Source organism: Grammomys surdaster, unplaced genomic scaffold, assembly GCF_004785775.1.
Source record: "Grammomys surdaster isolate TR1022 unplaced genomic scaffold, NIH_TR_1.0 126391, whole genome shotgun sequence".
Classification (NCBI taxonomy): domain Eukaryota; kingdom Metazoa; phylum Chordata; class Mammalia; order Rodentia; family Muridae; genus Grammomys; species Grammomys surdaster.
In genome coordinates this window covers 16,300,427-16,318,705 of record NW_021621185.1, presented here as the reverse complement: position 1 = coordinate 16,318,705, position 18,279 = coordinate 16,300,427, and the positions used below count along the sequence as shown (strand labels likewise).

Genomic DNA, 18,279 nt, shown 5'->3' with positions numbered 1-18,279 from the left:
GTCTTAGTCTGGATCTCAAACTCCTTTATCCCCGGGTGAGGAAAGAGAAGGTGGCTTAGGCAGAATTGAGCAGAAACCTGACCCAAAGTGTAAATCGCTTAGATTCACGATCTCTAAAATTAGTCAACTACGGCCAGGACTGTAGGCACACGCTGTAACCTCAGCACCTGGCAGGCTCTGAGGGAGGAGCATGAGTTTGCAGCCAGGCTAATTGGGCTATAAAGTGAGACCCTGACTCAAAAAGCAAGGTGATAAACAGTGATATTTCCAGATGACAAACTATTATTCAGCACATAAAAGAAGGCCATTTGTGCCACAAAGATGGAGAGAGGGAGGTACCACCTTTACCATAAACTTTATTTCCATAGACACTTGGGCCCAGGTCTAGATGTAATGTCCTGTCCCACCAGCCTCATTTACTCACGGTTTATTGTTTCTGTTGGAGACATCCATACACTTTTCAATGAGCTCCCACCCCTTTGTACCTTTTGTGTTTTCCTAGCTATTCCTGCAGATTGAGTTCCTGTGTGATCTTTCATATCAACATATCTAGTGTAGTGGGAATTTCGGAGCTGGGCATGGTAGAACACACCATTAACCCCAGCCTTCAGGAGGCTGAGGCAAACAGATGGTCAGCTCAAGACCAGTATAGCAAGGCTCTGCTTCAAAATAAGTAAAAGAAAATTAGTAAAAATAAATAAATAAATAAATAAATAAATAAATAAAGTTTGTTGGATTTTCTTGGAACTGAATTAAGTTTCTAAGTTAATTTGCAGAAACTGTGATACTCACTCAGAGACGAAGAGGTACCTCTCCATTCCCCAAGGCCTACTTTGGTAACCTCCAGGAGTACATTAAGATTTTCCTTCTATACGTTTACATCTTTCTTATTAAATTAATTCCTAAGTATTTCATCTTCTCTGCTGCCACAGAAATGGAGTTGTCACTATTGTTTTGTCTTTCAAATAGCTGTTAGTTATGTGCTCTGAAATTTTAATCATTTAAAAGGATAAGGTAGAGCAGTGTCCAATACACCGTTTCTTAAAGTTTGGGCAAGTTATGGGTAGCTTGCTTTTATTTTCTTAAAGTGTCTGTGTATATGAGACAGAGGGGACAGGGAGAGAGAGAGAGGGAGGGAGGGAGAGAGAGAGAGAGAGAGAGAGAGAGAGAGAGAGAGAGAGAGAGAGAGAGAGACTGGTTGTTCCTAGTGAGACGGGTCGATCAGGCAAAGGGATGAGAACATATTTAATTTTTAAACCATGTACCTTCCACACCTGCAACTTTGAAAAATCTCTTCATCTGAGTAGCAATTTCTTCTTGTCCCGTTCCTATTAATGTTATTATTAGTGATAATATTATTGTATGTAATGACACAATTTGCAAAAATGCCATGAACACGGGTCTTCACCCTACACTAAGGAATCACACACGGCCGCTCACACCCACTGTTTCATGCTGCTCTGGGCTTTTGCTGCAGACCAGCAAACTAAGCTCAGAAGAAGCTCAGAGAAGCTCAGAAACACGCTTGTGTTTCAATGTGTCTCCCCAACGGTTGTTTGTTTCAACACCGTTAAGTCTGCTAAGTACTGGCCACAAAGGCTGAGCATTCTTGTCACCTTCTGTGTGAAAGTGCAACCATCGGTTGGTGTGTACAAAGAAAAGCCTGAAGATAAGACTGGTAGGAGAGCTTTCTTCATTGAAATAACTGAACCTCATGCCTGTGTGTTAAGTTGTGGTTGGTATTACTTATTGCTCTGTTCCTGGCTGGCACAGTTGGGCCCTTGAGCATCAGAAAGAGGGTTGAAGTCTATTGGTTTAGATACCATCTACTAAACTGTTTTCACGATGCACTTAGCTGTAGAATAGACGTGGGAGGGTTCTTCACTAAGGAAAGTATCTCCAGGCCAGGAAAGGCCTAACTCAACTCGGGTCCAAGGGGTGTCCCGAGCTCACTCCTTCCATTTGTTAGGATTTACACGCACACATTACGTTCTCTGGTACCACTGAAGCAGGAGGAACTCTTGAACCTCCATGCAGCAGAGTAAAAAGGTAATTCTTCAGAAGCAGCACCTTCGGCTTCCTGTTGGTTTTGTTCAGTGTCTTAGTGTGTGCACACATGTGCGTGTAGGGAGGAAAAGGTAAGAGGGAAACAAGGAAGACGAGTAATTCCCTTTAGCAATAAGATGCTCTAAATTTATGAAATTGGTAAGTTTGAATAAGGGCTGAGGCTGATTCAAAATGAAACTTCCTTGACCCACTTCGTACTGACCACTGTTCATCATTTCCAATCTTGAAGCCACCAGAACACAGAGCAGAGCCTAGTTCTATTCCGATAACAAGATCCTAGCATGGCAGTGTGCCTAAGGCAATGGATTCTAACAAAGCAATCCCATTTCTTTTCTCTCTGACCACAGTCTGGCCATGACGACAGCTTATTTCTCGACCTAGTTAGTGTTTGGTTTCTACAATTTGTGGACCTTGTATACTTTTATGTCCTTATTTTGTGCATAAAAAATATGCACAACACTTTTTTTGTGTATGCCACACTGTTTACAGTTTATACTCATTTCCTAAAAATAAGCTACATAAGCCGGGCGGTGGTGACACATGCCTTTAATCCCAGCACTTGAGAGGCAGAGGCAGGCAGATTTCTGAGTTCGAGAGTTCGAGGCTAGCCTGGTCTACAGAGTGAGTTCCAGGACAGCCAGGGCTACACAGAGAAACCCTGTCTTGGGAAAAAAGAAAGACAGAAAGAATGAAAGTAAGAAAGAGAAGGAAAGAAAAAGAAAGAAAGGAAGGAAGAGAGGGAGGAAGGAGCTACATGACAACTCTTTCCAACCATGTCTAAGTACCCAAACAAATGTGAATACATGTGTTTAGGAAAAGCATACTTTATAACAAAAATTCCATCACTAAAGAAGCAAGTGAAATATGTGTGCAACATAAGGGGAGTCTTTAAAAAGCAGATGCATATAACTGTGTTAAATTAGTACAAAAAGTCACACAATGTAAACTATCTCAACTCTTTCTAGAATTACTAATAAATACCAATTTCAGAGATAGTATGTACATTTATATACACATATCTCCCCATTTGAGCCCAAATAGTAACATACTTCCCTTTGTCATGGAGAAAAACTAAGTTATGGTTTAAATATGAAAAGTTCCCAACTGGTTTGTGCTTTGAAAACTTTGTCCCCAGGTAATGCTGCTGTTTGGGGACACTGAAGAGCCTTTAGGAAGGGTATCCTAGTTGGAGGAAATGGGACCCTGAGTCAGGGATGAGCTCGAAGTTTATAGCCCAGCCCTGCTTCCTGTCCCACCCCAGAGGTGTGAACAAACAGCCTGACTCTCCTGTCATCACAATCTCAAGCCAATTTCACCACCCTGCCTTCTCTCGTATGATAAACTGCTTCCTCAAACGTCTACCCTGAAGTTGCTTCTAGTCAGGTGGTCACAGCAATCAAAGTAACTAGTACAGTCATAAGTAACGTGAGTAGACTTTTTGAAGCATTAGCTCACCCAGAACTACCTCCTGACCAGGCACACACGATCCTCTTGACCATGGATAACAGACATCACTGTCCTGGTGGTAACCACTGTCCATGCCCCACAGTCTTCCTCTTCTGTGCTCTATGTCACGAGGAGCCATCCCTTACACGAGAGCCAGGCCTCCTCGCCTCCTTGACATCCATCTAGACTGAGTCAATGAGCAGCCCTGGTCAGGGTCTGGAGCAGGAGAGTAAGGAAGCCTCTTTGGATACAGCTGTTGGCAGTAGGGCAGCTACTGTATCTGTTCTATAGTTCCAGCTGCTGTTCTTATTTGGTCCACATGATCCTAGGGACTGTTTGGAGGCTCCTCCAGAGCATCCTTATTAGTCAGTGTGCCTGTTAGGTTGAGTATTTGAACTGTTTGTCAAGTTAAGCCCATGGAGAGGCCACACAGAAATGTCCTGCTCACCCCAGCAATTCAAGCCTCCTTAGTGAGGCCCTTACTCAGCAGGCTGAGGAAGAGGTTTGAAGTTCAAGGCCAGCCTGGACAACTTTGACTCTGTCTTAAAAGGGGGTCTAAGGAGAATAGTTCAGTGGTGGAATGTTCATTTTCCATGTGCTAGGCCATAGATTCAATCCCCAATACTGACCAATCTCCCCAGACCCTCAGCCTTTCTGTTTTTAAGTCTCAAGTTTTATAGATGTGTCAATGACTTCATCAAAATCAGTCTGCAGCCAGATCTGTCCATTTACTGAAAAACTATGTTTTTTTAAAGATTTTTCTTTTAATGTATGTGTGAGACACTCTCTTCAGACACACCAGAAGAGGGCATCAGATCCCATTACAGATGGTTGTGAGCCACCATGTGGTTGCTGAGAATTGAACTCAGGATCTCTGGAAGAGCAGTCAGTGCTCTTAACCACTGAGCCATCTCTCCAGCCCTGGAAAAAACATTTTTTTTAGCTTTTGATTTCATAGTTTCTTTTCCATGAGCAACAGGCACACAGGTGATCAGGAAAAGACTTCAATCTAATGAATAATTTGCTGATTCTGCCTTCACAACCATAGTACAATAGTCTGCGTCTTTGTTTCTTTAGGAGAAATTCTGGATTATTTTTAAATATCTTTATACTTGAAAATGTCCCCGTTCATCAGAAAATTCATAGTGTGCATCTTTGATTTTCACACAATTAAGAATTTGGAAAGAAGAAATCTGGGGCTTAGCAATTCAGAATACATGTGGCTCTTTTAGAGGATGGTGGCTCAGTTCCCAGCACCCACACTGGTAACTCACAACCACCTGTAACTCTGTTTGCATGTGATCCAGCGCCCTCTTCTGGCACTCCAGGCACCTGTGCACAGGTGGAATACACTCACATAGACACACATATACACAAAAACAAAAATAATCTTTAACAATTTGAAAAAGAGACTGAATTTGAAATATGTATTCAAAATCAGTGAGATATTTCACATATGACCCTACCACTTTCTCACACTGTACACACTGAAGCCCACAGTCGGTCTTCTGTTTTATGATCCACATAAACATACAGAAACTTCAGTCACATAGAACAATAGAATCCAAAAAAGCTCACCTTCTGTCTCTTTGTATTCACAACCTCTGTGGTTATTAGTACTTCCTATTTGGTCTTTAAACACAGGATAGCTAGATCAATACCATTTGAAGACACATACTCAGCCTGAGTAAATTTGAGTGATTCCAGCAGCAAAAACTCACTCTAAAAATGAATTTCGTGGAGCTGTGAATATTAGGAGCCCATGAGAAAACCATAGCTCTCCAAACCACCTCCACAAACAGTACACCGTTCATTAAGATGAAGGAGATAGTTTGTCATACTAGTAAAGACCTGTCATCCTAGCACTTGAGTTGCTGGGAATTGGACCAAAGCCACTCTGGGCTATAAAATGAGACCAGGTCTCAAAAATACATCAAGGGGACTGGGGAGACAGCCAATTGTAAACTCGCAAGCATGTAGGCCTGAGTTCTGATCCAAGCACTCACATAAAAGCCATGTGTGGCCAGGCAGTGGTGACACATGCCTTTTTAAAATCACAGCTCACGAGGCAGAGGCAGTCAAATCTCTCTGAATTCAAGGCCAGCCTGGTTTACATAGCAAGTTCCAGGACAGCCAGGATTACACAGAGAAGCCCTATCTTGAAAAACCCAAACCCAAACCAAACCAAACCACTCTGCTTAGCACAAGGGGGCTTTTTTAGCCTTTAATATTATTTTATGTCTCCTTTCCTTCTGATCGGAATCTTCTAGATGTGTACAGTTAGAACTGAGGAAGCTTTAGCAGAGCAGGAAAAGAGAACTAAGCTTCTTCAGACGTTCTCATACCGGTCAAACTTCTTAAATGATTTAACAAAACATTTGCCTCAGCCTCCGTTAAGCTTGCTTCTAACTGACACTCTTAATAATCATCTTAATCAACAGTCACTTTCCCCAGAGTAAATAATAGTATGTCCCAAGTCTCTGTCTCTCATTCATTTAGTGATGCAGTCTGGCTTTTCTCCTTCCTGGCCCCCTAAAACTGTTTGTGCTGATGGCACCAAAGACCATCTGCTGATCCTAAGTGGGGGATACTTTTCAGCTTTTATTCTTCTTGCCAGCTCCTTAGGTTCTGGCTCTCTTTTTTGTTCTTCATTCTCAAAATGTTTTGTCCCTTTGACATTCATGACATCATTATTTGTAACAGAATTATTTTTTCTTTTCCTAAATGCTTGCCCAAGGCTTCGGTAACCTGGACAGCCCTGGAAAGCAGGGTTACCAGGGAAATCTCTTATTCTACCTAAGAAAGAAAGTTAAAAACAAAACAAAACAAACAAACAAAAACACGAAGAAAGCAGACTCATAAAGAAGCTTAGGAACAATTTTATTAGCATCTGAGAGAAAGTCAACAGGACCGGAAAGCTGCAAATCTTGGCAACTGCCAGGAATAGAGAGAAGATGGAGAAGAGAAAGAGAAAAAGTCATGCATGCAATTGAGGCCAGCAAGCACCTGCATAGTGGAAGGGAGAGACCTTCAGAGAAAGAGAAAGCACAGAGGTCCAGGGAACGCAGGTGTAGGCTTTTGGCCAGCATCTGAAGGGAGGAAAAGGCAAAGTTATAACTTGGAAAAGCAGACTGGCTCTGCTGAAGTGCTTCATGGGGGTACCTCGAGCATCCCTGATGGAGAGGCTTCTGGGATGAAAAGTACACTATCATCGCACTGAAGAGACAACTAGTTTTCCCCCTTCCTTAGCAGGACTTGAGGTGAACTAGCTTCCTACCTCAGGTGGTTCACAGGCCCAGCTGTAATCCTTAACCTGAGGGAACTGTATGTAATGTTTTGGGCATCTTACTGTGACGTCTTCACTCCGGGTCAGAGGTAGAGCTTAGATTTTACTCTTTTGATCAGAGGAAGTAGCTTTGCTTTGGAAGGTCTCAACAAGGCACCACCTTTTTATATTGTAACTTAGATCCTAAGGAGGACGGTCTGTTTTAACCAGAAAACAAGAGGTGGGATCCGAAGCCCACCTGGAGAGAGGGGCCCATCCCCGATGCCCCCACTCTCTGTAATGGGGCTTGGGGGTGGGGCTTATCTGCTTTTCCAGGGTTGGTCTGTATTGACCAACATCATTCACTAAGCTGTCAATTACACATTTGAAACATGGGCGTGGCTTCAGCAGATACAAATATAGGCTGTACTTCATATGGCCTTGGAAGCAGGTCTGGAGTTTCTCGGTCCAGAAGCCTGCACTCTCTCCACTAGCTCCACGCTTCATGGTCTTCAAAACTCGTCCAAAGTCTCTCCCTGCCGAAAATGCTGATTAGTGTGCTCTTACCACTCCTTATGGAACTTTCTGTAAGCCATGAACTATTTCCATGACTCATTAAAGGCAAAGAGATAAAACTGGATGGTAATTTATACATTAAAAATTTTAAAGATTTATCTGGTTTGTTTTATACCTTATGACTATTTTGCCTGCATGTACATATGTGCACCATGCATGTGTCAGAGAGGGCATTAGATCCCCAGGAACTGGAGTTACAACGGATGGTTGTGAGCTGCCATGTGAGTGCTGGGAATTGAACCTAGGTCCTCTGCAAGAGCAGCATATTCTCTGAAGCACTAAGCCAGCTTGCTAGTTTCTCTATTTTTCTAAACTTTAAAAACTATTATTTTTTTTAAAAAACTTTCAAATAGAGTAAAAAAAAATAAAAACAAACAACAACAACAACAAAAATACCACACACCCAAATTAACCGGCCCCAATGTCTATACAACTCAACACACTTCTATAGTTACAATGGGCATTTGGGACAGCACCCATTCCATGTACGGACTCCTCAAAAGGACAGGATTCCTCACTTTGCTTTCTCAGAACGTGGCGTTGTGAACGTTGTGTTCACAGCTGCACTTTGCTCACCTTCTCAGCTTGCCTGTGGTTTGGTTTAAATATGCACAAAGGGAGGTCCACAAAGAGCCCAGAGTGTAGTCTGTCTACCCAACATCCTCCACGGCAGACTTCAAAAAGTTTAACATTGTTCTTCTCCTATCATTTTCCCAAAAGGAGACAGACAGGGATTCTTTTGGATGTGACCACCCACAACATAGGAAGAACCATAAATACCTTCCCTGTACTTGGGTCTCTGGTAGTCCAGGGTAACCTTAAACTCACCATCCTCCTGCCTCAGCCCTAAGTGCTGGGACTATAGATGTACGCCACCAGGTGCAGCCATGGAAAGTTCTTCAGAATGGGTCTCCTGAACAATTCTTATACACACCTCCACAGTACTTTGAAATGTTTGTTACATTTATTTATTTGTTTATGTGTTGGGAGGGTGGGCCATGTGGTGCCCCGGTGAGTGCACAGAGGTCAGGGGAGGACACGTGGGAGTTGGCTCTCTCTTACGCTGTATAGGTCCCAGGGAATGAACTAAGGTTGTCAGGCTTGGCTGCAAGGATTTCCATCTACTGAACTGTCTTGCCAGCCCACTCTGGTATTTTCAAGAATGCTGGTTGTTTGCTATTCAGAGCTCACATCAATCCTAGGCCCAATTCTCTGGGATCTCACAGCATATGATCCACTTTCTGGAAGTGGCAACACTTGGGCTCACCCCTCCACCCATCATCCCTATCTCTAGTCCTGAAGATCAAACCTAGGGTCTCATAGGTCGTTAGAAAGTACTCTACACTATGCTATAGTCCTGACCTATTTTACTTTTGATTTTAAGACAAGCTCTCACTAAGTTGTCCAAGCTGGCCTTGAACTTGGAAGTCTCCTGCCTCAGGCTTCCAGGTAATTGGAAGTTTGGGCCTGAGCTACCAGGCCTGACTTCACATGGGCTCTTTTGGGTCACAGTACTCATCTAAGAGCTGGCTGACATGCCATCAGGAGCTGAGTGCTTGGTGAGCTGGTATTCCATCCCTGATTCTCCCGGGCTCCCTTCTCAGGAGCTCATCTTCCGTGGGCTTCATGGTTTCCTTTTCTGTGTTATCTTTTCAGCTTCAACTCTGTGTGGTAACCAGCTTGTTCTCTGAAAGACACAGCTCATATTCCCATGAGGATACATCTGTTTGACTCACTTTCTAAGGCTAAACCGGGGTCTCCATAATTGATTAGCCATGGTCTGCTTAGAGCACGGTCAGAACGATGCCTGGTAGGGACAGAGGCTCAGGGGTGACCTAACTTCTAATAGCACAACACGAACAAAAAGGGAACCCAGGAAAGTCCCTAGGGAAGTCAAGATGTGGGCTTACACTGTTGGGAACAAGCATAAGAATCTTGTCCTAAGTTCTGCCATTTTGTTTTCAGACTCCATTTAATCATGGGAAGAATCTAAGTTCAAGGTCCCAGGCCCTAGAGGAGCTGGGGACTTCCCAATAGCTGAACAGTCTTTGTTATTCATCTTCTGTTCCAGGACGTAAGGACTGTTGCTAACCACAGCTCCCATTGTCCATCCTTCTTCTCCAAAACATAACGATTGTTTCTAACCACAAAAGAACAAATGGATTTGATTGTCTGGACAATAAAACTTACTTTCTGTATCAGTTGACATAGATCAACCACATAAGGGAAACTCTTATCCCTAAATCCTGATTGGTAGAAAATGTAACTACAACTTGGCACAGATGGTTGTAGTTTTCAGGTTTATTCTGGATTATACTGGCTTGGGGGGCGGGGGTCACAGTTCAGTTTCAGAGTCTGTTTTGTGGCCCTGGTCCATCAGTTGTGACTTGATTACAATAGATTTTTGTTATCTGCATTGACCTGGTGTTTGAGTTGTGTCAGATCTAAGTGGACCCCACAACAATACTGTAAAGAGAGTGTCTTTAAAGTCCAAAGTCCTATGCATTTCACTGTTGTACTGGGTTTTTGGTTGGTTGGTTTGGTTTGGTTTAGTTTCTATTGGTGTTTGACTTGGGGATTTTTTTTTTTTTTTTTTTTTTTTTTTTTTTTGGTTTTTTGAGACAGGGTTTCTCTGTATAGCCCGGGCTGTCCTGGAACTCACTCTGTAGACCAGGCTGGCCTCGAACTCAGAAATCCGCCTGTCTCTGCCTCCCAAGTGCTGGGATTAAAGGCATGTGCTACCACCGCCCGGCTTACTTTTTTTTTTTTTTTTTTTTGGCTTGGGGATTTTTAAAAAACAAAACGAAGTCTCATTTTGTAGCCCTGGCTGGCCTAGAAGTTGGGGTAATCCTCCTGCTTTTGCTTTCTGAGGGCTAGGACAAGAGGCATGAACCACTGTGCTCTCAAGATTGTGCTTTCAGCCTTGTTTCTTCCTCAGAGTGAGAGGAATGTGAGCCCACTTGACAGAAATAGAGAGTAACTCTCCAGAGGCCATCAGTAACAGACAGGATAGGAAGCCAGTCTTCCAGCTCCCACACAGGGGCTTCTATCAGCCTAAACTGGGAATTGGACTCAAGCCTGATAATATTCCTGATAATCAGAAAGCGTTTGTAACCAAGGATTTCTTCTTTATGTAAGGGGACATACCAAAAGGAACAAATGGTGAGAGAGATCTTAATATCATCTCTCTGAAACATTTTAAACTCTGATGAAACATTTAAAATGTAAAATTGCTGTCATTTCAAAACTTACAGGGTAAGAACTCATTTTAGAGCCTTACAAAGCTTCAAGTCCAGCTTTCTTCCAAACCGTGAGGTGAATACAAAGATGTGTAAATTAGTCATAAATGATAAACTACTGTTTGATCTAGTCAGTCAACTAAACTCTAATGATTTTAAGAAGTATATCAAAGGATTATTTCCCAACTTTTTCTTTTTGTTTTCCTCACCAGGAACAGCACTGAGGGTAATCCTGTCAGCTCTTAAGCCTTTGTTTGACCTGTGTTGTCAAATGCTTTGTGAAAAGCTCTTCAGAAGAGCACCATGTGATGTCAGCTTGCATTAATTCTTTCTCAAGGAGAGCCACTCAGTATTCAAACTGTGTTTGGGCTGGCATAATCTATTTAGTCTTCAGCTTGGTTTCTGGCAATTTTCAAGTCCAGCTTCCTTGGGAAGATTCTGCTCTCTGTAAGCCCTGTGCAAGAAGCAGCTTAGGAAAGGCAACCACACTGTCTTTAAAGCCCTTTCTGCAGGAGCCATTAAGAAACTGGTAAACACTGGAGAGAACTACATGGGAAGGTATGTAACACAGTGTTAATAAGTGCTATTTCCATCATGGACATAGTGTGAAAAGTTAAAGCTATCACTTTCCCACTTAAGGTGAAATAACCCAATAAAGCAAGTCTGTCCCTGTCACTGTATCTGTTTCTGTGAAAGATAATTTATTTGTTTGCTCTCAGCTATCAGCCACGTACCGTGCTCCTAACACCACAGAGTCCTTTAATCCCACTGGAATCAGGATTCATATTGGCAAACATCCAATGTTTCTCTGATTGGGTTTTATAAACACCAGTAATACAAGTGTTCATCTTAAATTCATTTGAATGGACAATGCAGACCATTAATTCATCAAACCATTGTGTTTGGGAAACAATGAAAAGGTTTTTACGAAGATATTGATCTGGATTTTGATGATTTTGAAGTAAAGTCTTGGCTACCTTTATCCTGGCAGGAGCAGGATCCAAGAGCAGTTCTGTCAGCTACAACTGGGTTGTCTAGGATGGATCTTTCTCAAGATTTGTCTTTTTACCATCTTTCTGAAGCCTGGTTCTAGTAGGTTCCGTGAGCACCAGGGGCTCTTGGATAATGGTTGCTGGGTAATTTTTACCCAGTAGTTCAACTTCCACTTGCTGTCCCACTTCACTGAGCTCAACAGGGACATAAGCAAAAGCCAGGCTCTTCTGGATGCTGTAACTGTAGCTTCCAGATGTTGTATTGCCAACCACCTGAAAAAGAACAGCTATTCTCAGCATATCAGCATGATGGTCACTTATGTGCCTCTTGTCCCCAGATGTTTCCCAAGCTATAAGAGCTGGTTCATGGTAAGGAGGGGTCTATTAGCTATTCATTGTACAGAATTGTGAGTTTCATCCTGAACTAGTCGCACAAGCACACCATGTCCTTCACTCCATCCTTTCTCCCTCTTCCTGCTGGTCCCTTTCTTCTCAAATCGTCTCCTCTCTACTTTTATGTCTTAGCTACAGATACTTTAAAGTAACTATTCCACAGATGGACGCAAACATGTAACATTGTCTTTCTGAGCCTGGTTTTTGTCACTTAACATAGTGCTCTCCAGTTCCACACATTCTTCATTATGGCTGAGAGAAACTCCATTGGATATTTGCACTATGTTTTATTTGTCTCTATTTTGATGGACACCTCAGGTGATCCCATGTGTTTGCTATTGTGAATACTGCTGAATGTGGGTGTGAGACTTCTGCGGTGTGCTGATTCAGACTCCTTTGAATGTTCTCAGGAGTGGTGTGGCTATACTTTCTGATTTTAGTTTTTAAGGAACCTCCTCACTGATGTACATAGTAGCTGTGTACTAGTCAAACTTCCCACCAGTGGTGTATGAGGGTGTCTTTGCCTCTCATGTTTTCACCAGCATCATTATTGCTTGAAGAATTAGTGTCTGAGGGATAGCATTTTCAACCTTGCCAATTATAAAGCACCTAGATTGGGTATAGTGTTAATAGTTAGCTCTACCTTGTTTCCTGGACTCTGGAGAGATCAGTAGGAGTCCTGGTACCTACCTTCAAGAGCTTCCAGCTTAGTTGGGGGAGTGAACAGAGCTTCAGGAAAATAAAACCAAACAGCCATGGTAGATAACATGAAAGATTTACTTTATAATTTGAAAACAGGTAGAATTAGGTTGGCTGAAATAGTGGGTAAAAGCTTTCAGAAGGAAAGAAGGCTATGACCAGTACGTGATAGATAAATCAGTAAAAGTATGTTGGATGAAATTGCACCCTATCTTAGTTAGCAATGGGCAAAGAAATGAACCATCAAAACCAGCGAAGGCTTCAAGGTAACTGGGGTGTGAACAATATCAAACAAGCAATCAAAAGCTGGGAGATGAAAACAGGGGCTGTATGCATCAAAACCCCAACAAAACCTATGCAGTAAGTCTGATTAGAAGATAAGAGGGTTATTGCAAGCTGGATCTAAAGGAAAGGATGACATTGAAAGAAAAGCAGGTCAGGCTGGAGACATGGCTCAGCAGTTTAAGAATCTTTGCTTTTGGGTTCTGGCACCCATGTCCTGAGACTCACAGTGACCTGTAATGCCAGATCCTAGAGCAGTTTCCCTCTTCAGGTCCTTAGGCTAGGCACTGCACGCACATGCTGCACATGCATACATACAGGCCAACAGGCATACACTTAAAATAAAAATCTCTTATTGGAGAGATCAGAATTCAGAACAAATTGTTAAGTCAAAACACTGGAAAAAGAATAGAAGACAGCAAAAGTAAAATATGATATATAAAGAAATGCACACACACACACACACACACACACACACACACACATTCATAAATTCCGCTGTTCCTTCTGGCTCCACTGTTCAGCACTGCGGACTGCACATGGCTGCTGTCGTGTCATGTGAGCATGAATCGGCCTGCTCACTCAGACATAGCTCAGCTCTCACATCGCTTCTGGTCTTTTAGATGTTAACACACTTACCAACTTAGCCCTCATCTCTGAGGTCTGGGTGCTTTATCTCTTTGATAAAACCCCAAAGGAGAAGCTCTCCGTGAGGTTCTAAATCTATGATGAGAACTGGTTGGTTAAAGGACTTGAACGGTTTAACCTGGCATATGGTTGACAGCCTAGATACAGCACATGCTTTGAAGCTGGCTTTTCTCCTTTGGGTCAGAGTGTAGTAACGTAAGACAAGGATTTGGCTCCAAGAGGTTTAAAGGCTGTCTTGGCGACTTTGGTTTCATTTCAAAACCGTAAACCAGAGATTTCTGTGGACGATGGGGGAGATACACTGGCTTACCTTAGCGACCTAAGAAACAGGAAGAGCTCTGGGTGACTCTGGCTCAGTCCCCTGACTCACTGGTCACAAGCCCTCAGTCACTTCAGAGACACCTCAGCCATCCTGCCTCTGCTAATGTCCCGACAGCAACTTCCTTGTGGTCATTTCTGAGTTAGTCACCTAACAAGACTGTTCCTTTGGAGTGCTAATTTTTAAATGGTCTTTGTCTTGTGCAGGTATTGACTTTCATATCTATTTTCTGATTCGGGGTTAACAGGCAGGCATAGTTTCAAAGTCTGGCCTTTCCTTTTATTGTACTTATAAAATCTATATCTTTTACTATAGAATAGAAAGTAGTTTTTCCAGCACAGACTCTAAATACTTCTAACTCAGTTCTTCTGGGTTCAATCCGCCCTATCACTTCTCCTCACCCAGGGCACACGGGGACATTTGTCCTGCCCGCTGCCTAGTAGATTCTTGTATTTTGTTTACTAGGTCATTGACCTTGTTTTGTTTTCTTTGTTTTTACCAATATACATAATTCTCATTTATTTTTAGCCTTTCCTCATTTGTCTCTTAAATTAAATCTCTAACTAATGTAGGTCAGCATGGGAAATGACCTTTCAAAGAAGTGACACTCTTTAAAATTGCATGGTGCCTTTGCTTCTTTCGATGTCCCTATGTATTGTAATTTGTAAACAGAAGAGGAGGAGGAGGGCCAGGAGGAAGAGGAGGAGGAGGAGGAGGAGGAGGAGGAGGAGGAGGAGGAGTGATAGGAGGAGAGCGATAATGACAATGACCACTACCACTACCTCCTGAACTCTCTACCCTTTCCTATAAACCTCTTCCTAAAATCTTCCTTTGCTGCTTTAGTCTTTCAGGACTGAAGTGCCCTTATGTGTTGATTTTTTTAAAATGTAAGCCATATTTAAGCACAAGCGTTGCCCAGCCCCCAGTTGGGCATTGCCAAAGGCTACCCCATTTCCATTTCCCATTACCACTTGATGAACATCTATTTAATGGACTTTCCTTGTGGTCCACTCTTCTCTCCTAGTGTATAAACTCCACAAAGACAACGGTTCTCTTCTGTTCAATTTGTTGTTATGCCGACAACATTGCTGGCACAGAGTAAACTACAAAAACATGTGTTGAATAAGCAGGTAAACCTATTCTCCATCTCCACCATTAGGAATGCTTGCAAAAATAGAATATCAAATACCAAACACACAGGAAATTAAACCAAAGTTGAGAAACAAAAAAAAAGTGAAAAATACACATCATTCTAAAATATAAAGAGTATATATGTGACCAAGAGGGATAGCTTCTCATGTTCGGTTGTAATTGGTAGAGAGGTCTCTAAATGCTCTAACTGACTTCACAGTAACACAAGCCTTTAATGCCAGCACACAGGAGTAGAGGGAGGCGTGGCCAGGCTGGTATTCCAGCATAGCCAGAATATATATTCATTCTCTCTCTCTCTCTCTCTCTCTCTCTCTCTCACTCTCTCCCTCTCTCCCTCCCTCCCTCCCTCCCTCCCTCCCTCTCTCTCTCTCTCTTACACACACACACACACACACACACACACAAACACACCATCACCATTACCACCACCGCCACCACCGCCAACAACCACAACCCAAAATAAATGCTCTCAACACAAAAAGATGATAATGTCTGTGATAATACAGATGCCAATTACCTTGATCTGATCCACACATTATGTCACATTAAAGTGTCACATTGTCCCTTGAAAATATGCATAATTTCTGTGGCAATTCAAACTTTTAAAAATATTTTTAAAGGACAATATAAATGAGGATTTAAAAAAAAGAAGCAGAAAGAAATAAGATCTTTAGCACGATAAAAATAATGGCCCTACTAAGCATCAAGAGCAGACAGGGTTATGTTAGAAAATTCAAGAGGGAGGATCCTGTCATTGGGTTAGAACTCTATTAGCAGCTGGCATGTGGAAGAAAGACAAAAGATAAACTGGGTTGGGGGTGTGATTCAATCAAGAGAGCTGCCTAGCATGTGCAAAGCCCTGCTCCACGCCTGTCTAGCATGTGCGAACCCTGCACTCCATGCCTGGCTCAGCATAGAGCTGGGTATGGCTGCGTGCCCCTGAAATACTAGCCAGCACTTGGAAGGAAGAAGGAGGATCAGAAGTTCAAGGTCATTCTCAGCTACAGAGTAGGTTCAAAGCCAGCCCATTTAACATGAGACCCTGTCTCTAAATCACAGGAAAAGGAAAAACCAAAAAAAAAAAAAAATATGGAAACTCAGCTATATAACCAAGGTTGGCCTCAAATTCACTGCATATCTCAGGCTGGCCTTCAAATGATAAGCCTCCTGCTTCGGTTTATTAAATCCTGGGATAACCAGAATTCCTAGCTCAGAACATGTATTAAGAAATGAAGTCTAGAGCTGGAGAGACGGTTCAGTGGCTAAGAGCATTTGTAGCTCTTGCCGAGGTCCTGGGTTTGATTCTCAGTACCCATATGGTGGTTCACAACTCTCTGCAACTCCATTTCCAGGGGACCCAAAGCCCTCTTCTGACTTCTGCAGGCTTCAGGCATGCATGCGATACATATACATATAGGCAGGCAAAACACTCATACACATAAAAGAATATAAATAGATCTTTAAAAAGGCAAAGAAAGCATGCCTGTACTGGGGGATAAAGAACGGAGACGGGGAAAGTCATGAGGAGCCATTTACACAGATGAGCAAGCCTGGTATGGCTGAAGGGAACTGGAAGTCTGGGGTAAGCCTGTTAGCTTCAGTGCGTGTGATAACATGCCCAGATGGGGAGCTGCAGAATACAATTAAGTTGCAAAGTGACTTCAGGGGTACACCAGCAAGGACAGAAAGAGGACAAACTGGAATAATCAGCATTCTTTATAGGAAAGGACAAGAATCAACGCCCTAATTTAGGTTGATTGAATTCAGCTCTATGCACCAATCACTAGCAACTCAAAAGAATTTACCCAATCTCTCTGAGCTCCAAACCCTCATATTTACAACAGAAATGGTCACATATACCTATTAGGAATGCTGTAGAACTAAACAAGCAAATGTGGAAAAAATCCCTGTGTGGGGGGCAGGTCAGCCACATGAGGTCTATGTCAAAAGGCTTGTGCCTTAGTGTGTGTCTGTTCAGTGAGGTTCTGACTGGATGCCACAGATTCCCCATCCCACCACTGACACTGAAGGGGTGGAAAAAAATGGAGGAAAACATCAAAGACCTTGCAGTGGATGAGAAAAACTGAGGGTCCAGGAGCCCTGAGCTTTGTGCAATAATGAAGCTGACTCTGCTCCACACAGAATAAATAGCTCTTGGTAGAGGCTTAAAGGGCCAGTGCTCTCTCTCGACACCACCCCAGCAGCCAGATCACCTCCAAACGCTGAGCCACGCTGGGCTTTGTTGCAAATAGAAAGGGGAAGGGAATGGGGTTCCGTGGATGGGCTATCCCCTTAACCCTGGTTCCACCGACTTCCAGAATTAACAATGCAAAGTTGGGAGATGGTCATGGTATTCTTCCTGAAGAACCAGAGGACAGGTGCTTCTCAAATCATCCTCCAAGCTGCAGGCCTCTTTGTCAGGATGGGTTCACTTGGATTTGTGGTTGTTATGTCAATCGTATCTTTTATAAAGAGATTCTTGAAAAATTAAATCAGATCACCAAATCCTTATAAAAGCCATCTTTTGCATTCACAGCTATAAAAATATATTGTTTCTCAATACTTTTGAAAACTGTTGGCTATATATTTTTTAAATGCACATAGATTCTTCTGCTTGCAAAAAAAAAAAAAAGCAGCATTCCAGTTTCCCATCAGTTAATTACTTTCTGTTTCTTTAATGTCAGCTCAGAAATCAAGTGTGCCATCCTTTCAATAAGTGAATACATTAGGAAAAAAACAAAAAGCACCTGGTAACGCACAGAGAAGTTCGGACGTGGGTAATGTGGTGGCCCTGGTACTCACCTTGCCCTTGTACCAAATGCTTTCATTTCCCTCCGGATCCACATCCTCCGTTGCCAAGGTGAGGCAGACCAGTCTCCGTTTCAGCCCCTTGGCTTTAATCTGCTTCAGTGCTTGCTTCCCTATGAAGTCGGCTGGCTGCAGGAATCCATGATAATGATGATGAACGAGCGCTCAGACTCCGTGACAAGGTTAGAGATGCAAGCATTTAAATGTGTCTCTGCTAGTTTCTCACCAATTACACATTAAATAAAACTACAGATTGGATCAAACATCTAGACAAATATTTCTTAGTGCCCAAATGACAGTACCAGCCACCTATTCCTTGGGAATACATTAGACTTAATATAATAACTTGGGCTGACAATTTTACCAGAACCTCCTCAGCAGAAAAGTATAAAG

At 42.6% G+C, this 18,279-nt stretch overlaps 1 protein-coding gene across 1 annotated transcript in view; it reads right to left on the bottom strand.

Annotated features, from left to right (window-relative positions):
* Positions 1-11,273: 11,273 nt before the first annotated feature.
* Dmgdh (dimethylglycine dehydrogenase) overlaps positions 11,274-18,279 on the bottom strand; it is a 73,779-nt gene continuing 66,773 nt past the window's right edge. Inside the window, exons 15-16 of the mRNA XM_028760068.1 lie at positions 17,881-18,015; positions 11,274-11,858 (exon numbers count right to left, since the gene is read on the bottom strand). Coding sequence (XP_028615901.1) covers positions 11,628-11,858; positions 17,881-18,015 — 366 coding nt within the window. The 3' untranslated portion in view covers positions 11,274-11,627. The remainder of the gene's footprint in view (positions 11,859-17,880; positions 18,016-18,279) is intronic.